This window comes from Esox lucius, chromosome 22, assembly GCF_011004845.1.
Source record: "Esox lucius isolate fEsoLuc1 chromosome 22, fEsoLuc1.pri, whole genome shotgun sequence".
NCBI lineage: Eukaryota > Metazoa > Chordata > Actinopteri > Esociformes > Esocidae > Esox > Esox lucius.
The window spans coordinates 16,318,936-16,343,951 of NC_047590.1; the positions used below are offsets into that span (position 1 = coordinate 16,318,936).

A 25,016-nucleotide genomic window follows, 5' to 3' on the forward strand; every position below is an offset into this window, starting at 1 on the left:
TTTAAGTCAATGCCTAATGTCATTGACATTTCATTGACCCTCACCCCTGGAATACAGCTACTGAATCAATGAAAATGACTTTCCTATAGCCGCCAACCCAGGAGATTTGACAGAGAGTGCCGCAGATACTAAGAGGGAGAGTGTGTGTGTGTGTGTGATTCTTGGGCGAGATTCAGTGACAGTTAAAGTTGAGGTCAGAAAGGGCACAACACTCTGAGCCTTTGACCTTTTCAGACATCGCTTGTACTCCTAGATCTAACATCCAGATAAGCCTTGGGCCGTCAATCGGGCCTCACCGGGCAGAGAGGGAGAGAGACCACCTGGCTACCTTGTTATCTCAGTCACCTGGGCAGCAGCAACCACTCTCCTCTCTGTGATGGCATGCAAGGTTAGTTATCCAATAAAGACTAGACGCGCCGGGGTGTGACAGTTGTCAATCCATTTGTAAGCCCTGAAACACGCACCTATGATACCTTACTCCAAACTCTTGCCTTTAACTAAAGTCTAATTAACTAGCTGTCATTTGTCTGCCTCACTGTTACATGTTGCGAAAACAGTAGACCTCTGGTATACAAAATAAACGCATCGAAACTGTTGAATTTATGATTGCCCTACATTCATAGTTTTTGACGGTCTTCACAGTTTTTGACGATGTTCAGTATATTAAATAATTGGCTAAATAAAAGACACAGACCGAGAGTAGAAAATTCAATTTTTGAGAGTTGGTGGCGACATTGACAGTTCGGCCACCCAGACAGTTTCGGTCAGAAAGGTTAAGTGTCTGTCTTACCTGGGTTTTCCCGCATCAGCTGAAACATCCCGCTTACGGGTCAGGAGAGTTTATTGGCAACAATGTCCATTACTCACCATCAAATCAGCCTCCTGGTGAGACTGTTTGTGTTGTGCTACAGTAAAGGAGCCAAAACAAACACCTCATAGATCCACCAGGAGAGACATCTATCTTATCCGCTACTTTGGACCCAGTGTGAGGCATTCGACAGTTCCTTTTATGGGGCAAATATTTAAATAAAGACAGATCAAGTATAAGTTCACAGATTCTCTCTAGATTAAATTCCAATATATAGATAAAGACAATGTTGGAATCCCATTTAACTTTGTAAGTCTGTGTTATATACTGGAGTAAAGAATTAGTAATAAGATGTCCAATGCCTTCATATCATACTTACACGTGTGTCCCTGTTGAATAAGTTTAGCGTCAGTGAGCGATAATGTACATAGAAATTACAATAAACTACACCCACGGTTAAAACATTTTTACCATCACTATCCCTACCACCCCTTGGCCTAAACAGACGTTTCACAAGTTAAACAACCATACACTATTGGACTAAGTTCTTTCAGAGCCACTGCTAAAGCCTAACAAATAGGATTATGAAGCAGGAAAAAAAGCTAGCCAAAGTCCCATCTGCTTACCTGAGCCAAGCTAGGGAGCTGTCTTCAGCACTGCAACCACATCCCGATACACTGGGGGGGATAGCCTAGCCCCAGCATAAATTATCAGGGAGAATAGCTTTATTGTTTGCAGCATGCTATCAATTGAATGGAGAGTATACAAAACTTTCCCGCTGATGAACTGAGAAGTATATAGAACATTCTATCTAGACTGGGGTTGTGTCTTGGATCGTTTGAAAATGACGTCTCCATCAAGGAACTGTGTCTTATGGGTCGTGAGTGCCTTCCTTCTGAGAGGATACATTGCCACAGGTATGTATAAAGCTGTATTTTGTAATGATTATATTTTTGCTTCTCATCAAGTACACATTTACAATGCAGAACTTTCTAATTTACTTTTACAGAGGCGTCCCATGAGATTGCAATTAGTAGTGGCTTGGTAGTAAAACAAGTGACTTTTCCAAGGATCTCAAGCCAGCTGGTGGCCGATAAGAGTCTGGAGACTTTGGCCCAAAAGTCATACAAAGGAAATGGTGCAATTTCTAGAAGAAAGCGGAATATTCTTTTTCTTAATGGAGTGAAACTTTGTTCACAAGAAACGGTGGATCAAGCAATAGAAAACCACCTGATGTACTTCCACCAGCGAGGTACGTTTTTTCACCAACATCCCTGTCTTTAACTAGAGATTCATTCTTATCTGGTAAGTCCATTCACCTGTAAGCTTTGTAGTTCACCCAGATGAATTGAATTCCCATCTTGTGTATGTAATAACAGGCTACACCCCTTTCAGCACATGGCCATTTGTGACCGAAACAGCATATTTTATGTGCATGTATAGCTCTAACATCCCCCTTAACAGATGTGTAATCATCAAAGCGAATGGATGTTTTCATGATTACCCCATATGGGAATGGACAGGTGTACATACATTTAAATGTGTGCTTAAGGCATTTTAGTCAACTCCTAAATAAACCTATTACAGCCTCTGAGGCTCTTTAGTCCTATGTTCGTACATGTGCTTGGCTCTGCATTAAAGTCCTGTATTACCGTCCTCTGGCAGTCATTGATTTGGAACATTGGTTCATAACATCGTTGGAACTTGAGAGACATCGCAATCAACCAGCTACCAGTAATTAGCTACCAGTAATTAACGTATCACAATTTGCAGCCTATGGAGATCGAAGTTGTTGAGTGGAGGCTGATAAATTTTAAATCCGTTTCGATGTAAACTGATTGAGACGGTTCAGTGACAGGTTCCAGGTGAGGCCAGATGGAACCTGGCACCCGACAGCCTTGCATGAGAGTGCCCACCTGTGGGTTTAGCTTGTGCATGTGGTGCTCCACCTGGGGAAGTTTTCGGAAAGAGCCCCAGTCCTCTGTCTGAACTCTGCCTTGCTACCGAAATAGTCCTCTTGAGTCTAGACATTGATCAGTTGAGCCTGCTGCCAGGAAAATATGAGAGCCTACAGCCCAGGACCTGCTAACTCCCCTACCAAGAGCTTTCTGGTTGTCCTCAGATTTGAAACCAAATGTAGCCTACAGATGTGGCCCCAACAAATTGAAATAAAGGGGCTTGTTGGCTACTTAAAAAAGGTGGGGGAGCAGTGGTACATTGGGAAAAGTACGTGCAGTGCAACATGTCTAGAACTGAATAGCAATTTCAATGTCAGCGGTGGTGGTGAAATTGCAATGCTGTCTGGAACGTGAGAGTATATGTGTTTATGGATCAAACAATGACCTCAGATTTCCGCGATTGCCTGCATTTTTCATGGCTGTCCATTGGAGAGATTGTTCCTGTCAGTATTGCTGGCTAGCTCTCAGCTGAATGGCAATGTTTGTTTTGGTTGCCATGTGTATGCACTAAAGATATTTGTTTAACTCTAAATTAGAGTTTTCCTATGAATTAAGCTGGTCGTCTTCCTGGATGCCTTGATGTGTGTCACAGAGTGCAGCCTTTGTTTGTCCTATATCTGTATTAATCTGAGTGGGGTTCAATACAGTTCTGTCCAATCAGAAAGTACAGTAATATTAAGTGTCAAAGCTAGTCTCTGACCCATTCCTCTGTCTATGTGCCATCCAGTGTGTCAGGAGACAGTGTGGGAGGCATTCAAAATCTTTTGGGACCGTCTACCTGAGAGAGATGAGTACCAGACCTGGGTTAACATATGCCAGGATGGAACATTTAGCGTGATGGAGATCGGAAGGAACTTCAGCCAATCAGAGGAACACATTTCTCTTGTTAGGACTGTGAGTAAACACCTTGTAAAATGGGATACGCAAAACAACAGGTGTATGCATTTGCAAATATTTCTGTGTAGTATATAACTAAGTGACTGATAAGCTTTACTCAATCCATTCTGTCTTTCAGAGAGTGGCAATGACTGCTGCTTCGAATAGGTGGGTTCCAAGAAATTCAATATTAATGTATGATATAGTATTACTTGCCTTTGACAATGCAAAATAAGTACATGCCTGGGACACATTCTGCAGGGTGCAATGTTACAGAACTTTAATCTCTCAGAACACACAGGAAGTTCAGAGGGTTCCACCTCACTGAACATCACACATAACATTCAACGCCACACAAACCCTGTTAAAAAAAAAAAAACACAATTTCCTCATGTTCTCCTTATCCCCGTTCCCAACCACATCAGTGAGCCCACCAGCTCAGGGTCCAAAGTGTGCAGGTAGGCCTGTTCATGATGCTAACGCTTGGCCTGCCACCTTAGCGCACGCACAGTTCTGTAGAAGTACTCTGCAGACTGCTTAACCTGCCTACTCGCTTCACCCGGGCCTCATAAAACAATTTTGGTGTTGTGTGCTCCTAGTCACTGCTTTTTTACTGGCCGTTTCTGTGAGCTAGATCCATATATGGTCGACTATGCCAGTGAAGTGGCTCTGAAGAAAGGCCAGCAAAATTCATTATATGGTAGTTACGTAGTGTAGTGATGTGTAGTGTCGTTACAATGTAGTTACACACGTCTTTTGAGCCTAGTTTTGACCTGCATCATTTCAAGGATTTCACCTCATCAAAGTTATTTTAACCTAACAGGTACATACAGTACATTTTTAGGTAGCCTGTAATGAAGTGGACATATTTTGTAAGGCCACTCAACATACCTGTGTGAAAACTATGTTATTACACGGTTATGAGGGGGGTGCTTACTGTGAAATGGGAGCTCCAGTCTTTTGTACCACATTAAAGAACCAGTTCTTTTATTTCTCTCACACAGTCCAACGGAAGCAACTCCAGCAGAAGAAGAATCGATCACCACCCGAAAAGGTTTGCCTCTTTAATTCATTTTCATCTGTCTATCTATAGTATTATAGCTGTGGTCTTGTGGTCATTGTCAGTGCTGCATAGCGCTGTTGTACGATGTTCATGACACGCGGTGCTCTCAGAATAGGCCTTTAATCCTTCTTAGTGACCCCTCCCCCCAAACATACACACATCATCAATGTAGTGTTAAACAGATGGATCATTGGCAATGCTGCTTATCCAAACACACCTTTACACTTGGCAGTACCGGTTGTGAGAAAACACCACTTTTTTTAATAAAATGACTGCCTTGTTCAGTAGGAAATCAATCATGTGATATAGAATGTGTTTTATACTGTTATAGTATGTTTAATGTATTATACATCTGTTTGTTTCTTTGTTTCTGTTGCCTTTATCTTCTTCGGTAGATTATGAAGTCATTGCCACACAACTTAACACATTCCCAACCATTCGAGGAGACATTGACATTATCCCTGACACTACTGCCAAGCCAGTTAAAAAGATCACAGAGGTGGTTTACAGAGAAATTCCTAATGAAGTGACCAAAGACACTGCAAACAACATCACCTCAGAGATGACTGATGAAACAATTCAGGAGATTGGAAGGGATGTCACTACCGAAGCTGCTTTCAGCATCATCCCCGAAACTGCAGTTGAAGTCATCACTGACACAAGTAAAAATTATTCTGATCTAGTGGTTGATATGGCTCCTGTTGATGAACCATCCAGTGCTACCACAAACGACACTGTAGAGATCACTTTAAAACCTATTGTCACTGTCATCCACCAGCCCATTGATGATGTTGATGAGGAAATGGAAAAGACAACAATTTTAAATATTAAAGACAATAAAGTAGAGGATTCAGCAGAAGCCGCTGTAGAGGTCCCATCAGAGGCTGCCATTGAGATCACTGTAGAGGCCACAGACAAGGAAGTACCAGAACCTGAAAGAGAATTGATCCCTGAATCATCTTTGGAAGGCATTTCGGAGGCCCCTTTGGATGCGGATGCAGAGGTCACTTTGGAAGACACTTCAAATGCTTCTACTGAGGAAACATCAGAAGATCCTGCAGATGAGGAGGATATCAAAGAGGATACAGCTGAAATAACTTTAGAAGTTTCTACAGAGCTGACTTCAGAGACTACTGATGAAGCAGCTCCAGCAGAGTTGATACCAGATAGTTCTCTAGAGGACACATCCGAGACTACAGATGAGAAACCTGAATCTACTCTGATTCCAGATGTTTTTCTAGAGGATACTACAGAGACTACAGATGAGGAAAATGCAGCAGTGTTAATTCCAGATTTTTCTCCGGAGGGAACTTCAGAAACTATAATTGAGGAACCTACATCAATGTGGATTCCAGGTGTTTCTCTAAAAGATACCACAGAGACTACAGATGAGGAAGATGCAGCAGTGTTGATTCCAGAAGTTTCTCCAGAGGAAACGACAGAAACCACAATTGAGGAACCTGCATCAAAGTTGATTCCAGATGTTTCTCTAGAGGATACAACAGAGACTACAGATGAGGAAGTTCCAGCAGAATTGATTCCACAAGTTTCTCCAGAGGGAACTTCAGAAACTACAGTTGAGGAACCTGCATCAAAGTTGATTCCTGATGTTTCTCTAGAGGAGACCACAGAGACTACAGTTGAGGAAGATGCAGCAGTGATGATTCCAGAAGTATCTCCAGAGGGAACTTCAGAAACTACAGTTGAGGAACCTGCATCCAAGTTGATTCCTGATGTTTCTTTAGAGGAGACCACAGAGACTACAGATGAAGAAGATGCAGCAGCGTTGATACCAGAAGTTTCTCTGGCGGGACCTTCAGAAACTATAATTGAGGAAACTGCATCAACGTTGATTCCAGATGTTTCTCTACAGGATACTACAGAGACTACAGATGAGGAAAATGCAGCAGTGTTGATAACAGATGTTTCTCTGGAGGGAACTTCAGAAACTACAGTTGAGGAACCTGAATCAAAGTTGATTCCAGATGTTTCTCCAGAGGAAAATTCAGAAACTACAGATGAGGAAGGTAAAGCAAATTTGATTCCAGATGTTTCTCCAGAGGGCACTTCAGAGATCACAGATGAAGAAGTTAAAACAGAGCTGATTCCAGATGTTTCTCTAGAGGTCACTTCAGAGCCTTCAGATGAGGAAGATGCAGCAGAGTTGATTCCAGAAGTTTCTGCAGAGAGTACCTCAGAGCCAGAGCTGGTGGTAATGTCTGAAGCCACAACGGAAATCCCTTCAGTGGATTCAGTTGGAGATGTCACCTCAGATGCTACAGTGAATGTTGCCCCACAATACACTAAAGACATTTTAGACAAAGTAATCCCAGATCCCACAACATATTTGATTATAGCAAGTAGTGAGGAGATAACTCCAGAGACTGTACTAGAGGATACTTTGGCCACTTCTACCAATGAAGTTGTCATAGAGATTGGTCCAGAGGAAGACCTTACAAGTAGAAAACTAGAAGAGGCCAATCCAGCGGGTGTAGGGCAGATCACTGAAGAAATAACATTTGAGGCTGAAGTCACTTCTGAAGCTGAAGTAGAGATGGAGGTAGTTACTGTGGAGATCACTCCAGAGGCTGAAGTACAGATTGTTCCTGAGGATATAGTGGAACTGTCAGAATCAGACAAAATCAAAGTTAAAGTAGAGTTAACTCCAGAGTCTCCTGAAGAAGTTCCACAGAAAGGGGAAAAGGACCCTTTGATGACTGTAGTTGAAGACACTCCAGAGGCTGTCGAAAAAATTCAGCCAGAAACTGAAGATATAACTCCTGCTTCTGTTGTAAAAGACACAACTGAAATGGTTTTAGAGACTTCAAAAGAGTTAACACTAGGGGCTTCAAAAGAGGAAACGACAGAACCTTCAGAGAAGGAAACTCCAGAGGCTTCAGAAGCGATCATTTTTGTAAAGGAAAAAGGAACAGAGGCTTCTGAAGAAATAATTCCAAAAGCTACAAAATATACTATTCTAGAGGCTTCAGAGGAAATCCCTTCAGAGGTTCCAAGTGAGGTTCCTCCAGAAACTGTTAATGGGATAACTACAGAGGCTGCGACCACGTCCACACCAAAGGCTGCAAAGGAGGCAGCTGTGGAGGTTACTCGTGAGGTCATCACAGTTTTGACGGACATAGAGGAGAACAACAATGGTGATCGTTATAGGAACATGGAGGAGAACAATAATGGTGATCATTATAGGGTCACAGGAGAACTTCATGAAACAAACAATGGCTTCTTAGGGATTCAAGATATCATACAAGAGGTGGAAAACACAGTAAGCAAGGATTATGTTGTTATCACAAACTATGAAATACAGAATTAATTTGGCTCTTAAAATAATAAAACATGAATTCTGTCGTATGAACTCCAACAACTATTCCAGAGTGCTATAGACTAAAGACATTTGTTTGATTCATCAATATTAAGTTAACTGACAGTAGTTTCACAGTGTTTCTCATCTGTTTGCGTGACCTGTGTTCAGCTGGGTAATGAGATTGAGGACATCATGAAGAGGCCATCCAGACCTACGAAGGAGCAGGTGGTGGAGCTCAGCATTCAGCTGAAGGGAGAGAGCTACAAAGATGCTCTGAGAGACCCCTCTAGCCACTACTACCAACGCATGGCCAAACACTTCACTGATAAGGTACCTTACCATTACAGTCCCTATGCTGGCTTGTATGGTTCCTACGCAGGCTTGAGTGGTACAAGACCATAGAAAAATACATGCGGTCAAAGCTAACAAAAGTACTTTGCTATTGACAGGCTTGCAACTATATGCTGTAAGCACTACAGAACATACCCAAAGAAACCTACCGGGAAACAGAGTGCCTTGACAGGGTATTCCCATCGCTGGAATTTGCCACACCACATTTTGGGCTTTTCTGTGGCACAGCCAGAGTTCATGTGAGAGCCGAGGCCATTATTCAGTGCACTGTCCCAAATTGTACACTGGTCCCTTCATAGTCCAGTACTTTAATTAGGACCTGACACAAGCCCCATAGGCCATGGTCAAAGTTAGTGCACTAAATAGGGACTGGGATGCCATTTGGGACGCATTCATGCAGAGGGAATGAATAAGCCATTCTAATAGAAACAGCAGGACGGAGCCTTGCTGCTTCTGGCCAAGAGGGAAGAGAAGAAGGTGGCTCAGATTTAGATTGGCGCCATGACTCTCTCCGGAGATTAACATTTTATTTATTTAGCAGACACTCTTAAACTGAGCAGATTTTTTTGCATATTGGTCCCCCGTGGGAATCAAACCCACAACCCTGGTGTTGCAAGCACCATGCTTTACCAAGTAGGCTACTCAAGACCCCATAGGTCACATAGAATAGCTTTCGTTTACACAGACATTGACGTAATATCTGCTTGAGTGAATTTTAATGCTTGGACCTGGACTGAGAATTGCATTGCTACCAAGGTTTATCACTGGTATTGACAGAGGGATATCTGACACACTGAAACTTTTTCATTCTCCTAAGAAAAACAACAACTCTAATTTTCATCTTTCTCATCTAGATTGAAGATGCACTGGGACGGTTACCAGGATTCAAGAAGGTATTTGTGGTTGAATTCAGGTAAGCGTCATTATTGCCATTTTTTATGTACTACCAATAAATCAGACTATTACATTTAACAAGCAAGATACTATTTCACTGTCAATTTCTAATATTTCTTTTGTGTTCTCCAAATGTAACCAGGCCTCAGAAGGACCTCCAAAGGTAAGCATATTTTATGTTTCTGACCTAAATATCTTGCTTGCTGTTATCGCATTAACATGTCAGGACTTATGGCGCACAAAACATCTTCACAAACCGATAACAACAAGTAACACACACAACCGTTCCCAATATCTTTAAAAGGGTTGATATTACAGGTGGAATTCCTATGAGAGAGTGCAACGTAGCATGGTAAATCCATCTCATTGCAGCGCTCAGATTCCCAAACACTACGACGTGCACTTGAGCTAACCAAAACCCCTTCCCTCCTTTACATCTACTAAAAGAATACTGGTGTAAGTGTAATTATAATAATAATAGAACAAGTAATAAAACAATACATGGGATTTGTGTATTGTATACTGTACATAACACTTTGAAGGACCTAAAGTTGCAAATGTGTGGCTGTCTGGCTAGGCCAAAGAACCAAGCCTATCTCACCTACTGTACTTATTTCTTATGCTTGGCAGCATCCTCAGATTAGGTGTTCTACACTGTGTTTCCGAGCGTTGCAAGAATACTTTCATCGCCTGTCAATCATTAGGGCTCAATGCACTGGCACCAGCGCAAACACAAGGAGCACTAAGCAACGATTTAACATGTGGGATCCCTTTAGGCCACATGTCACATTTGAACAAGTTTTTTATTAGTTTCACCATGCCATCACAAACTCCTGTGTCTTCCTATTATGCAAGTGCTGTGTGATGGACTTCGCTGTAATTTACCAATAATTCCCTTACGATGGTCAATCGCGTTGCAAGTCTCCCGTCACCACTGGCCACCTGCCAATCACAATGATGAGATTAAGGGCAGAGCTTTATGACAATATCACTTTTCACTGCTGACTGTCAACCACCGTGTAGGCTGCAGCCTAGATTCCTCCCATGGGTTTAGCGCTGAACTGGCCTTGTGGGTAAATACACATTGTGTGAGCACAGCGAGGCCTTTAAAACCACCTTTGACTCTCCGCAGTTTGTTCAGCAGGTCAAATAAATCCCTGTTAAAACGGAGCGTTTAAACCAAGCTGCCAGGGAATTAGAGCTGATGGAGAACGGGGCAGTCGGGTTGGGGAAGAAAGTGGATCTGGTGGATCTCACGCTGTAGGCAGGTAGTTTAAATATTATTCCTCAGAAACCAATATCTAGGAGAGGAAGTATGTAACTTCTCAAAGCTAGGACCGATTGAACTTTAACCAATCCTTTTGCAACACTTTTCATAATTCCCATGAAAGTGTTTTTGCACTTTTTCATTGAATTATCAGATCAGAGCATTATGTCCTGCTTTATGTTGTCATTTTAACTGACTGGGAAATATTTGTGAACTGCATGAATGGATATTACATCAGACTCTCATGTCAAGTTTGACACTGTGTTATGACTGCCTTATAGCCGACTGCTTTAGGTACTGTAAAGTGTTACAATCATTTCCACACGAGCCACTGCCAGCAGACATATAGAAGATGAGAACACCCTCCTCTTTTTCTAAGTTTAGATCTTCTGCAATTCAATTTGTATCACTCTCTCAACATTACTACGTCGAATCAATGTTTTCCTTATCCCATTTCCTCCTTTAGGGGCATCTTGGCTGTGGTAGTCCACTACGCTGTGATTCTGGAGGTGGATGGAACAGGCATCAGTAGTGAGACTATGGACTACATCAACCTCCAGTCCAACATGGTGGAGAAGTCTTACCGAGATGGTATTGAACACCCCACTGTGATCTACACCATCACTGATTTCAGAAACTACATCACTGAAGCTCTGCACAAGGACAACTTCATGAGCAACACCACTCTGGCTCTGGACCCTGCCTCTGTGAAGATACAGCCAGGTAGGCCCGTTGGCAGTCAAAACTAGAAGACAAGTCATCGTCTACGGTCCAGAAGGACTTACGTCATGTTCAGGCTTTTGTTTCAGTGGATAGGTTTATCTGGTAAAACTATGTTCAGGCTGGAATAAAAGCTTGAATAGTGCTCTCTTTGGAACAGGGCAGCTGACCTCTGCTGTCTTGTGATTTGTGTGACGAGCAAAACAAATTCTACAAATCTAATTAATTTCTGTATGACTTGTATTTTCCAGTGGATGAATTGTTGCTGGCAGGGAAACCCACCACCAAACCAGAAGAATCAAATGACTTTATGGTAAGTGAGCGGGAGTCGATTGCCCCACATTATCGTGAGGAGTTGTTTATGTTGTACTATATATTAAACAATTCCAAAGTCTCTGTGTGATGGTATGTAACCTGAGTCAAACTGAATATAAGAAAAGTCACTAGCTAAATTTGTTTTGAAAAATTACATAAACGGCTGCAAGAAAAGTATGTTAACATGACGTTTTAACACAGTTGTTGTGTTAAATCACAACAGAATATGGAAAATACAAATGGTTTGGGCATTAATGTATTTTGCTGAATGATCGTCTTTTCTTGCAGACTACACTGTAATTAGAAAGACATTTCATATAAACAAATGCATAAATAATCTCAGATTTGACTTCTGTATTCCCCCCCACAGACAATACTAGCACTTTTTCTCATTACTTATTAAACTAATTAACGGTCTTGCTTTGGCTGAATGGTGTTGTCTAATTTGTGTAGGCTACATTAAAATCCATGCAGTTAAACACCTAGTTAAAGCTGCTTTGAAAAATATAATTAATAAACAGCTGCCATGGTTCAGCAAAGGTGTCAAAATATTGATGTCCATTTTCTACAATTATACTCAAGATGAAAATTAGCATGCCACGTTAAAGGGTCATTTCACCATAGCACAACTAATGAATGTACTAATGTACTCATAAAAACAAAATAACTCTTCAACGCAATCTGGAATGAGCAAATTAGAATTTTGCAGAAGGATCTACTTTGTATTGGTCTGTTAATGAAATACCATAAATTCATGGCAAACATAAATACTCCCTAACAAAATTATGATCAGAGAATACGATCATGATTTTTAAGACACCATTTAAAACAATAGATATTTTTGAAACACCAACACTGATCTTAACCATTTGGTCTTATGTGACTGGCATTACGAATCAGTTGAACATATGAAAGTGCTCTTTACCCTTCTGTTTGCCTGGTGATGTTAATGCAACCATAACTACAAAAGATCTTATGGGTAAACAAACCATTCATGACTACCCATGACAAAAAAAAACTGACAAACATTTACCAGAAATAACTTTTTCCATTGATCATTTCCTTTTGAAAATGGCATTCTTGCTCTTTTACCATTTACCTAGCGGATTACATACAGCTCTGGAAAAAATCCTCACTCAAAACTTTCCTTTTCAACAAGGAAAGAAAAAGGTGCAGTGGTCTCTTAATTTTTTCCGGAGCTGTATACTGTACGCAACTGGACTATAAGCATAGATTTTTTTGTGAATGCCATGTACAGTAGTTTATACCTTTGAGGTTATCCCATTTTGTGCAACTTCTGGCCAATTATGTGTGAAACAAATCTCCTTCCCCTGGAAATCTCTTAGATATGATACATACCACCAAAAGTCGCCCCAAGGGGAACTGCCCCTTTAACAATATTGTAGTTGTTTTTAATTATTAGGAAATATTGAGCTTAATCTGGTTTGGACCTTTATTTATGATCCTCATGTCTTTAAGACTGTAACGTTATTACAAAAACATCTGACTGGAAACGATGGCGGAATTAGTCCAGAATTTACTCACCGTTTTCCCCCACACACTTTGACAACACTGGCACATTTTATCGTTCCTTATTAAACTAATTTACAATCTTGTTTTGGCTGAATTGTGTTGTCCAATTCATCTTCAGCAACATGTGTTCTCTCTTACTCTCAGGTAATGGCAACCTCTTACTAAGGTCTGTCAGACAGCCACATGCCTGTTACTAGTAGTAACAGAAAAGCACATCTGAAGTCCATTCGTGATTAAATGGGTCCACTTTGACAAAACAGAACTTTATGGTTGTCCTCAGGGCATAACAGAACATGTTTATCTTCTGATGAAAGACAACAAAGCGCTGATCATTTGGATGGCCTGCTTTACTTGTGAACACAACCCAATTTGCCGGTCTGAGTCTCAAGGCTGTTTGCAGGGGGGCTTTTTTCATTATGGGACATGAGGTGTGTGTGAATATTTGAATGGTAACATGTCTATTGCTCCTTTAAGTAGGGGATATTAATATGTACATTCAGTATAAGATTAAATGCCCTGTGCTGTTGCTTTCATTCTTAAATCACATATTGATAGAAACACATTTCACTGATGTTTTATTACTCCATTTGTTTATTTAAAGGTTCTTGTTTTGGATTATTTACTATATGAATCAACACATATCAAGGTCTTCTATCTTTCTGCTTCAGCTAGGCATGCACAGAGGGTCTGCCTTTGTGTGCAAATGTTTCTGATGTGTGCCAATAAAAATTCCTCCGCTGTGATTAATTTAAGATGTTTAGGAGAATGTGTTCCACTTCTTCACTTCTATAGCAACAGTGTAAATAACCTCTGAGCATATATGTCACCCGGAGTACACTTATTCATCTGTGCATGGGAAACTGTAGGCATTTATGTATATGATTATTGTAGGTGCAGCTAGGTTTACATAATGTCCAAGCTTGGGTCATATCCGCCTCTTATGTCTCTTCCTGGCAATTTCGTGTAGAGGATTGTGGATTATTTTGTCTCTTACCAGCCTAATCCAGGTATATTCTTGGCCTTTTGGATATCCTCTATGTCTGCCAGTCTATCGTTTTAATCTATAGAGTATGTAGAGTAGGTACAACAATGCACATGAACATTGATTAAAGTCTGAGCTAATGTAAATGTATCTAAAGAAAAAATGTTGCACTCTGTTTTCTTTATGGTGTTTCAGGACAACGCTCTTGCTGCAGAGAAACCACCTGATGCTCCAGGCCAGGACTTGGATGTTGATGACATCATCCTAAAGAAGGATGATTTCCTCTTTCCTGTGGAACCGTGGAAAGGGCCTGGGAATATGGTGGCCAGTGAAAACGATGTAATCATTCTAGATGAAACCACCTCGCCGCCGGTCACAACGTTTGGCCCTGCCGAGAGTGAGCAGTCCTGCTTCTAACACAGCGTTCACATCCCCTTGTGTACAGTCAAACATATATTACCACACAACCAAAAACCTATTACTATCACATAGAAAACAATTTGGAAACCATTACCCATTGTTTACATCATGGATATTCCCCTATTCTGTGTTTTCACTCTGTTTCACTTCCCTGAAGAGAGGGGGATTCCAGTTCCAGCAGTAAACATCTACATGTGTTTTTCCTGTTTTATAGATAATGGAAAGATTGAAGAAGAGGGATTTCTTCTTCTCAGCAACACTCAGGAAACCTCGGATGCTTCCAATGGGGACAGTGGTGCAGAAGGCCCCTCCACACCCCTCCCTTCACAGCCGCAAACCACAGAGCCCCCAGTCCCAGCACCTCCCAGAGCAGACCATGATTTGGATGATGGCTCTGGCTCCAGTTCCTCTGGGGATGACCAAGGCACTGACGTCTTACCATGGATGCCTGTGAAAACTGAGGAGACCTTGCACTCTGAGGCGGAAGAGGACCAGGAGGAGGGGGATTCTGTGGTGGGGGAGGTGCATTTATTAGATCCAGAAGTGGAACCAACTGAGGGAGAGAGAGAGGAGGAGAAGGCTGAAGAGATCACAGATTCTGTTCTGCCTGAATCTCCAGAAGATTTAGGGCCTTTTGAGTCCCATGCAGAATCTGCCTCAGAGAAAGAGCCAGAAGAGGTTTTCTTGGACAGACTGCCAGTGACCCAGGACATTAGTACCCACCCTGACTACACAACAACCGCTGAAGCCCCTGTGTTTTGGAGTGCAGAAACCCTGACCGTGGAGCTCTCCATGCAGACACTGGGGGCCTCTGGGATTTATGAAGATTATTACCCCAGTGAACCATTCACCATCCTACCACAAGTTACCGATTATCCCTATCCTCAGTATTACACCCCTGAGGCCTCGGTGTTGACAGAGTCAGCCACTGAGAGCCATGGTTCCATTGAAGAGCTGCCTAGGGCAACCAGCCCACACAATTCGGAAGTCCCCGCAACCACAGAGTCACCTGCCTTCGTAGACACAGAGTTATTCACAATCAAGGAATCCATCTTCGACATGATCACAGCCGAACGACCAGAGGCCGAAGCCTACACAGACAAGCCTTTACTCTTCGTTCCCAATCCTGAGGATGAAGACAGACTGGTGAAGGTCCTCGAGGATGAAAGGGCAGAAGTGGCAGAGGCATTGACCTCAGCAATCCCGGTCCTTGACATCTCAGAGGAGGACCAAGCTCAAGATGAAATCCTTGTAAATTTGGCTACAGCAGCTCCAGTGATCAAGTCACAAAGCATCTCATCCCCAGAGAAGGAGTCTCCATTCACACGCATATCAGACTCTGCACCAGAAGAAGAAGCAACACATGATCCACCCACCACGGAAATCTCACCAAATGACGTCAAAGTTGAAAGTGACACACCTGAAATCTCTGAGAAACCTGAAATTGTCCTAACAACCTTACCTTCGTCATTCCAACCCACACTCAGATCTACTGAAAACACGATTGAGGCAGCAGGAGAGTCAGATATTAGGACTGAAGAGGTAGATGTCAGCATCGAGTTAACCTCCACTTCCCCAGATCACTACACATACGAAATGGAAGCTGACCCTTCAATCCACAAGTTTGAAGACAACGGAACAGACACGCCCGTAACGTCCACTGACGTGACCATTGACTCGTTCGACATCTACGATGGGTCAAGTCGCATGGACGGAGACAGCAGCGGCTACTCCGCCCATGCATCAAACATGGGTGCCATTGCCATGCCGACCAGCCCCGGAAAAGATCTGATGGTGTTTTTCAGCCTGAGGGTGACCAACATGATGTTTTCTGAGACCCTATTCAACAAGAGCTCCAAAGAGTACAAAGCCCTGGAGCATAGGTTCCTGGAACTGGTAAAGGCTCACTGGGGTTAACTGAGATAACATGGGGGTGTGGGGCCATCGTTATAAAATTACTAATTTAGTATGCATAGAGTAAGGCCACTCATGATAATTCCTTTTTAAAGTAATACTAATCTCATTCATTGTATCATTCATTCATTGTATCATAACAAATGCAATGGGCTGTAATGAAATGAATGTATTTATTTGTAGCACGCTTCATAGCATTTTACATCTGTACATGTTTCCATTGTAACAGATGTAAAATGCTACACGATATCTATGGGACACAGTATACAGCAACTCAATGTTTTTGTGAAATTTTAAGTAATGTCTCTTTCTCCCGTACAGCTTGTCCCTTACCTTCAATCTAACCTTAGCAACTTCCAAAATCTGGAGATCTTGAATTTCCGAAACGGCAGCATTGTGGTGAATAGCAGAATGAAGTTTGGGAAGCCAGTCCCTCAGGGGGTTACCAACACAGTCTATCTCATCCTAGAGGACTTTGCTAATTCAGCTTTCCAGACCATGAACCTATCTATAGACAAATACTCACTGGATGTGGAATCAGGTAAACCTCACCTGCAAAATACTTTATTTCACCAGAAATAAAGTATTTTATTTCTCCCTTTTACGAGGGAGACCTGTCCAAGAAGGCAACAGCAATCTAAATATAAAAAGTACAACAATACAGTTCAACAAGATTTAGCCGAAAGAAACCATCTACACTCCTCTTTAACAGTCTGTCATCAAAGTTTAAAATTATTAATTGGCACATTAATTGGCAATTTATCTAGATTAATCATGGATTGTTTACTATGGTGCACAAGATTAAAAGCCCTAATACTGTAAATGTCCTGGAGACTACGTAGCAACCACCTAGCAGACTGGGTCTGGTAAATGCTAATGGTGAAGGAGACCAGACTACAGAGGTAAAGAGTTTACCCAAAAGGGGTCTGTAAATGAATACATACATATGCAGCCTTCTGCATTTATAACATAAGGTCCAACCCAGCAATGGGCTTCATGATAGGATCTTGAAAGCTGTAAAAGTTGACAACAGAAGCAATGGCATGCTTGGTGTCTAGTTAGCCCCTTTGCCAAACTGACTCTAACCCAAAACTCTCACATTACCACATTGGCAGGACATTGCTTTAGTGAGTCATCGCCATTTGATGACTGTCTAGTCATGAATCATGTTGTTTTCCCAGCCCAAGAAAACAGCCCAATAAAATAACATTATGCTCTCAAAGTGTCAACCGCTATGATAATATTCCCCCTGGAACAGCAAGCGGTTGACACTTCTGTCTGGACAGATCTAGAACATGTCCAGCGACAGTACTGATGAGTCATTGTGGCATTATGGTTTTGGGTCAGTCATTTGGTATAAATCCATTACAGTATAAGCTGTGTTATACTAATAATAAGCAATCTGTCTGAGCCAATCATTTACTGTAAAACATTGACGCTTAATCATCGCATCACCCATTACTGTAAGATCTCCACAGGGGGCTTGATCAGGAAAGACAAAGGTGCTTGTGAGGGTTAAGGTTAGAGTCGTAGCATTCTGATTAAAGTCAAAACTCCAATCAAGTCCTTATTAGCGTGATTCAATAGCGAGAACCAAAGCCGTCAGGGGAATTCATCATTTGCCAATTTCTACTACAGGTAGAAACCTTCTAATGTATTTTTTGTGGCATATTTGTATGTGTTGTTTTTAGAATAAGTGGGTTTTAACCGTCACCACCACACCCAGCACCCGATCCTGAATCATCAGGTTCTCAGACGATACAACTGAGTTCACAGGATGGACACAAAACACTGTTTTCTTCTCTCTGTGGTTTCTAGGCGACCAGGCGGACCCCTGCAAGTTCCAGGCGTGTAATGAGTATTCAAAGTGTACAGTGAACCGCTGGTCCGGGGAGGCGGAGTGCGTGTGTAATGCGGGCTACTTTAGTGTGGACGGACTACCGTGCCAGAGCATCTGTGACCTGCAGGAGGACTTCTGTCTCAACGATGGGAAGTGTGACATCATCCCCGGCAAGGGGGCCATTTGCAGGTGGGTTTAACACTTAGATTACTTTATAGAGTTGTGTTTGCCCTTGTTTTATTATGCTTGAGACTCAGGGGTTAGGTTTAGTGTAAATATACAGTTTGGGGTACATCTAGGGTTAGGAGTCAGGTTTAAGTTAGATGTTTGGTTTAAGGCTAGGGTTAGGAGTATAGGTTTAAGTTAAGGGTTTGGTTTTAGGCTAGGGTTAGGAGTCAGGTTTAAGTTAAGGGTTTGGTTTAAGGCTAGGGTTAGGAGTATAGGTTTAAGTTAAGGGTTTGGTTTTAGGCTAGGGTTAGGAGTCAGGTTTAAGTTAAGGGTTTGGTTTTAGGCTAGGGTTAGGAGTCAGGTTTAAGTTAAGGGTTTGGTTTTAGGCTAGGGTTAGGAGTCAGGTTTAAGTTAAGGGTTTGGTTTTAGGCTAGGGTTAGGAGTCAGGTTTAAGTTAAGGGTTTGGTTTTAGGCTAGGGTTAGGAGTCAGGTTTAAGTTAGGGGTTTAGTTTAAGGCTAGGGTTAGGTTTATGGGTTTGGAAAAATAGGAGTCGAATAGGAATGTTATTTTGGGTCCTCACAAAGATGGTAAATTGAAGTGTGGTTGTGTATATGTTGGGAATATACTCACAAGGTTATAATAATTTTCTGTGCGGTTCTAGATGTCGTGTAGGGGAGAACTGGTGGTTCCGCGGGGAACACTGTGAGGAGTACGTCTCGGAGCCTTTGGTGGTTGGCATTGCCATAGCGTCGGTAGCCGGTTTCTTATTGGTGGCCTCTGGAGTGATCTTCTTCCTAGCCAGGACGCTGAGAGACGGTTATGACAAGGATGATTCAGAGGACCCTCTACGGTTAGCATCACACTCATACGTCCTCAGATAGTAGCTATAATAAATACAATTTCAATCAATCAAATGTATTTCCAAAGCCCTTTTTACATCAGCAGTTGTCACAAAGTGCTTTTACAAAAGGGCTTTTACAATTATTATCATAATTTTGTAGGACAATGATTTTATCAGAAACAGCACAAATACTTGTAGTGTGTTGTATTTTGAGAAAATGTGTGAGGAAAGATTCATGTGTATGTTCATATTCTCCTTGAGAACTTCCATTGTACTTCCATAGTACCCAAATTGGGTCAAGAAACATATACATCAACGGTTCTCAACTAGGGACCCAGAGTACTGTTGGTTTTCATTCTAGACCACTTATCTTGGACTGAGAGAGACCTAGGACACCATGTCAATACAAGGAATTACCAGGTAGAATAGACAACCAGCAATACTACACTGGTGCGTGGAAAAAAATACAAATGTGAATGGTTGTCTTCAAATATTTTGGTTAACTGAAGCTTTGGGCATAGTTAACCGGGCACTTGGCCCAGAATCCGTCAGAAAGAGCACCCCTCTCATGAGACAGAGAAAAGATTCTCAGACTTCCTTGGCAGCCATGTTGTCTCTAAATAACCAATCAGGACATGTTTACTGGGAAGTATCAAAACACTGCTGATTGTGTTTAGAAGCCGTGAGAGTTCTACGTTCAACGTCTGTGTGTACTTGCACGTGTGCTTTGCGTGAATGTGAGTGTGACGTAAGATTGTTTCGTGAAACGATATAAAAGCGTGTTCCCTGAGCAGCTGCGCCGAATTTAGCCTGACTGCTTCTAGTAACACACGGCCGGCTATGACAGATAGACCTTGGGCTGATGCCCATGTTAGCACTGTGGGGCCTTCTTAAAGGTCCGGTCTGTGGCTTCCCAACATTACCAATAAACAGTCCCCAGACTCCTAGACTGGATTCATGACCAGTTCAGTTTGTTTGTCGTATGACTGTTTAACTCAAGAACATATGGCACACTTTATTGTGTTTAAACTCATATGGCATACTGTATTGTGTTTAAACTTATATGGCATACTGTATTGTGTTTAAACTCATATGGCATACGGTTTAGTATTTAAACCGTTTGACGTAGTCGCTGTCTGCAATATTTCCTCTACAAAAGTTTTAGGTTATATTGTTGTTGCCCAAACGTTTCAAAGACGGAAATTTCCTTGAAGTTTTTCGCCAATGGGGTTCTATTCAGCACAGTGTGGATTATCAGATGTTGTTCATTCATATGTAAGAAATTTGAAGCAGCAATTGAACTGAGCAACGGTCAGCAGGGAACATAATGAGACTTAATCTTTGGGAATGTGAGAGAGAGAGACGGAGAGGTAGGGAAATGTCATATGGCACTGTTGAGGAATCATTCAGTTGCACCGTTGTGCAACTGAATGATTCAGAAAGTGCTCACCCCAGTTCTGATGCCTAACAGACCTTATAAGCATTTTAAGTCCTTTGTTATAGAAACCTGTCAGTTGAAACAATCAATGACATGGGAAGCAACCATTAGTTGATGCGGACAACAACTTAGCATGGGAAACACAAGCCGGGATTTTGTGTGGTCCATCACTAATTGTGTCAACCCCCACAAGGCAGAGGGGCAAAAGTCTTGATTTTGCTGCGGCAAAAGGTAATGATTTTGTCCAATTTGCAGCTGAAAATAAACTGACGAGGGATCATGTTTGTTGACGTGTGGCTTGATTGAACCATATTGTGCAGTAAATGTGTGGCAGATTAAATCGAGAGTCCTTTTTTGTATTGTGGCGTGGGGTAAATTGTTTTGATGCTGAAATATTGCAGATGGTTGAATATGCAACCAGTGCATAAAATGCAGGAATTTATTTAGCTTTTCTCAAAAACAAATCCTTGAGGCTATTTGATATGCATCAAAAACATACTTTGCATTGATGTACACATCTTAGCAAATGTTCAAACAATAAACCGAATGATACAACACTGTTTTATTTAAGTGTTCAGACATCCACTGTATTCAACAAATGTACTTTTCTATGTAAATAATCCACTTTCCCTATTATACAGGGATGGGGACAGTTTGCCCTCATTAGAGAGAGCCACCAAGTTCAACCCCATGTATGAGAGTGATTCTGCCATGACTGAGTGCTACCGACGCTATGAAAACGGCGTGCCTCAACACAGCGCGGGCAGTGCCAACATCTCTGTGGAGGTCAGCCGGGACGAGATTCTCCAGATTTCCGACAGCGCTGAGCTCACCGCGGAGGTACATTAAGGCTCCCCGAGTGGTGTACTGCTAGACAGACTGTAAAAATCATGGCGAGAGAGAGACGGAGAGATGGTATCAGACTGATTACGACTGGTTCCTTTACTGGCTGATCATTTCAGATCCGCCAATAAAGATCCGCCCCCTCATTCTAATAGCCTTTTCCTAGTTAATATTTGAAGGTTAGTGTAAAGTACTTGAGCCGTTTATAGTTAATGGCATATTATATGTTAATGATAGTTCCTGCAAGCACAAGGCCCAGCTCCACGAAGGGGTAAAAGGGGGCATTGCCCCTCCAGATAGAATCTGTGCTCCCCCAGTTTTGTTTCCCGATAAACACTGCAAATGGTATATGAATTAGATATGACCCCTCACTTATAAAAAAGGCCCCCCTCAGTCATTTAATCCTGGAGGCCGGGATTTGGTTATTAACATATTACCAGAGCCCTTAAAAAATCATCTTTAGGCCTATATAAGGTAGCGCGAAAGTGTGTGGGTACTCGTATTGTTTTTCACTAAGCTGAGAATTAGGTGAGAGGTCCTTCACAAGATTCTATTTTGACCCTGAGTCTTTAGCTTTGTATGTAGCGCTTAGTGTTATAAAAGAAGAGCTGGCCAAGACACCAGGTGCAGGCGGCCGGTCTGCAATCCCACGCAAATCCATCTGCCCTTACATTAACCCCAAATATTATAGAACGGTCTGCCATTCTTTCTTTCTCCCTTCGTCCCTACAGCAAATTCAAGAGCGCCTGAGGATGTTCCAGCTCTATAACAAAGACCTGCGGTTTGCAGACTTCATTCGGCAGCATCAAATGTGAGTTGCAGCCACTGTATTCATATGGTCCGTCGGTCCGTCTACGTGTTCTTTCGTCCATCAGTCTGTCCATGGTTCCGGGATCCACATTGGTACAGCCAGACTACAGTAGCCTGGCTCTCTTGACACACAAAAGCTACCCCTGCTGAAGATTATGTACTTTTACTGATGGCGTAATGCTGACTGGCTAGGCTGAGCACTGAGCCAGGGTTCAGACTCTGAAATCTCTCATTACCCCAGGGCTGAAAGGCCAGGACACGTCCTCTGTGCGGTCACGTTCCCCAGACCTTAGAGACGGTGACAGGCAGGCAGCAGACTACAGAAGGTCTGTCTGTCTGGCTGTGGCGTTTCTGGAACAGGATACACACAGTTGGAGGAACCCGTCTCCTGTGTAGACTGCCTGTTCCCACTGGGGATGCTTTAGAACTTCAGCTGTAGAAGGGCTTTTTCACAGGCATGTGTTCCTTCAGTCATGAGCCCAAATGACCCCCTACACACTATGTAGCGCCCTACTTAAGGATTAAGGTCACATTACGGGTGTCGCCATGATCTTTCTCTTTCTGTTGGAGCTCCAAAGGTGCTCGCTAAGTCAGACTGTCAGACATAGTAGTAATTGTCGTGGGGGCGTCGCTCATTCACCTGTTCCAGGTATTGAATTCCAGACAAAAACACAGGATGTCCAAATCTGGTTAAGTTCCTTCCCAGCAGTAAACAGTGGAAAAGGAGAAGAGGTGGGTTAGGACGGGGACAAGACTGTAGATCCAGGTACACTTCTGATCCAGTGATACTATGAAGGTCTGTTGAACACAGAATAGAGAGTCTTTGTGAAAGGTACGCGAAAGGAAATTCAGTAACGAGGTTATACTTTGGAACTGTGTACTGCCAGCCAGAGAAGGAAGGAAACGAATGAAGAGGTGGGCTGGTTGGAGATGGTTCATTTATTACGTGAATATATTAACCCTTATTTTACTGGGTAAGTTGACTGAGAACACAGACTCATTTACAGCAATGAAATGGGGAGCATTTGGGGTTAACTGAGTTGATCTAGCAACCTTTCAATTACTTAATAATCCAAGTGCTTGGCATCCTTCTGACCCTGGGCTGCATCAAAGAGCAGAAGAAACAGCAGAAAATAAAAATTAGAAGTTGACGTTATTTTATTAAGTTGTTGTTGTTTCGTTTGTTGTTTGTTTTTTTTACGATAAACTCAGCAGTCATTCCTAGTGTTTACGTGTTGGGTGCTATGGTTTATGTGCCATTTTGAGTCATATCAGTGATAGTGAAAAGCCTTAAACTAATCAAATCTGTGTGTGTGTGTGTTTGTGTGTACACAAACAGAGCGACCGACAGAAGTGCCAGGTCCGATACATAGACAAACCACAGAGCTAGCTGCTCACTGTGAAACTCAAGGTAATTTTTGATTTGACTGGACTGGCAATGCCTTTAATCGTTTTACATAAGACTTCTTAGCTGTTTATTGTAGAAGTTAGTAAGCCACAATGTGAAATCACCCTGTTCTCTTCCCTTTCAGAAACATGCCTTTGTCTTTGACTTTGAAGGAGGAACATGTCTTCTGTCGCCATGGTGCTTCTAATGGGCTTTGCAGAATGATCAGACGATGAGGATAGCTATTTAAAAAAAAAGTCTTCTCTATGAGGGGTGGTTTGTTGGGGTCTCTTGCGACGTCTCACTGATTCTATTCCTATTACCTGATATTTTTCTAAACGGTAGAGTGTGCTGTAAATACTTTTGCATGATTCTTGTCATTATATTTATTTTTCTTCTGTCATCACAGCCATCACCTTATTCTAATAGCTAGCTTCCTGCTGAGCTAGCCATTAAATCTAGATAGTGTTACAGTCAAAGAGGTTTACTGTTCTGCACCTCTTACACAAAGGACAGTCTTCATCTGTTGTGTTTTTAGCGAGTTTGGACGCGTGGGTCTCTTCCCCTTTTGTTCTCTTTTCTTCGTCAGTGCCTTCACTTGGTTCAGTTTGCACTGCGGGGTTTCGTGTTGTGTCCTGAAACATAACAGCTCCTGGCAGGACCCTGAAGGTGCACCGGATGTCACTGGAAGGCCACCACCCCGAATGTAAACTAACTCCTGAGTGGGTTTCAAAGGCAAACCGAATACTTCCACATTTGGAAAACCAAATATCCTGTTTGCTAGATTTATTTAAACATGATAATTTGAAGGAAACAAATTTAAGATTATCATTTGTCTAGACAGAAATTTATATTTAACAATTTAAATGAATATAAATTTATATACTGGCATTGTGATAGTTAGTAACCCCTTTTGGACATGCCCAATGAAGATATGTTCCTCTGTCTTCTAATTTCTCTGATCTGATAGCTGCCGCTTTGGGTTTATCCACATATTCTGTGTATACGCCATAAATACTCCATTACCAAGCCTTTGTAAGTACTAAGAGTCAACTGTATTCATCCATGTGTTTTGATTAACCAATTTTCCGCCACCCAAAAGGGGTTAAATGTGTATCTTGTCTTTGGTGTGTTTTTCTATGTGTTTTGTATGTTTTCTCTTAGATTGGAAATTAACAGGGCAGTGTAATGCCCAGTTTTGTGTATTTTAGACAAACAGTTGCAAATGTTCTTTTTATAATAAAATTACAATATTTTTTACAATATTA

At 42.0% G+C, this 25,016-nt stretch overlaps 1 protein-coding gene across 2 annotated transcripts; it reads left to right on the forward strand.

Annotated features, from left to right (window-relative positions):
- Window positions 1–1,424: 1,424 nt before the first annotated feature.
- On the forward strand, window positions 1,425–25,016 carry impg2b (interphotoreceptor matrix proteoglycan 2b). 2 transcript variants are annotated; one of them, XM_029116524.2, is made up of 21 exons: window positions 1,425–1,725; window positions 1,818–2,060; window positions 3,494–3,660; window positions 3,782–3,810; window positions 4,068–4,100; window positions 4,647–4,696; window positions 5,101–7,985; window positions 8,193–8,354; window positions 9,230–9,288; window positions 9,412–9,432; window positions 11,003–11,259; window positions 11,508–11,569; window positions 14,282–14,483; window positions 14,721–16,402; window positions 16,742–16,961; window positions 18,239–18,449; window positions 19,091–19,279; window positions 21,350–21,548; window positions 22,283–22,362; window positions 23,701–23,772; window positions 23,894–25,016. In XM_029116524.2, the coding sequence occupies exons 1-20, from the start codon at window positions 1,653–1,655 to the stop codon at window positions 23,732–23,734; spliced, it is 6,858 nt and encodes a 2,285-aa protein (XP_028972357.2). In that variant the 5' UTR covers window positions 1,425–1,652; the 3' UTR covers window positions 23,735–23,772; window positions 23,894–25,016. The 2 variants fall into 2 exon arrangements, with proteins under 2 accessions (XP_028972357.2, XP_028972358.2); XM_029116525.2 differs by lacking the exon at window positions 4,068–4,100.

Excerpts from the sequence above, each read along its gene's own strand:
- impg2b (XM_029116524.2), top strand. The coding sequence starts at position 1,653 with ATGACGTCTCCATCAAGGAACTGTGTCTTATGGGTCGTGAGTGCCTTC. Across the intron at positions 4,697-5,100 it reads ATCGATCACCACCCGAAAAG|ATTATGAAGTCATTGCCACA; the intron begins GTTTGCCTCTTT and ends CTTCTTCGGTAG. Across the intron at positions 8,355-9,229 it reads CCAAACACTTCACTGATAAG|ATTGAAGATGCACTGGGACG; the intron begins GTACCTTACCAT and ends TTTCTCATCTAG.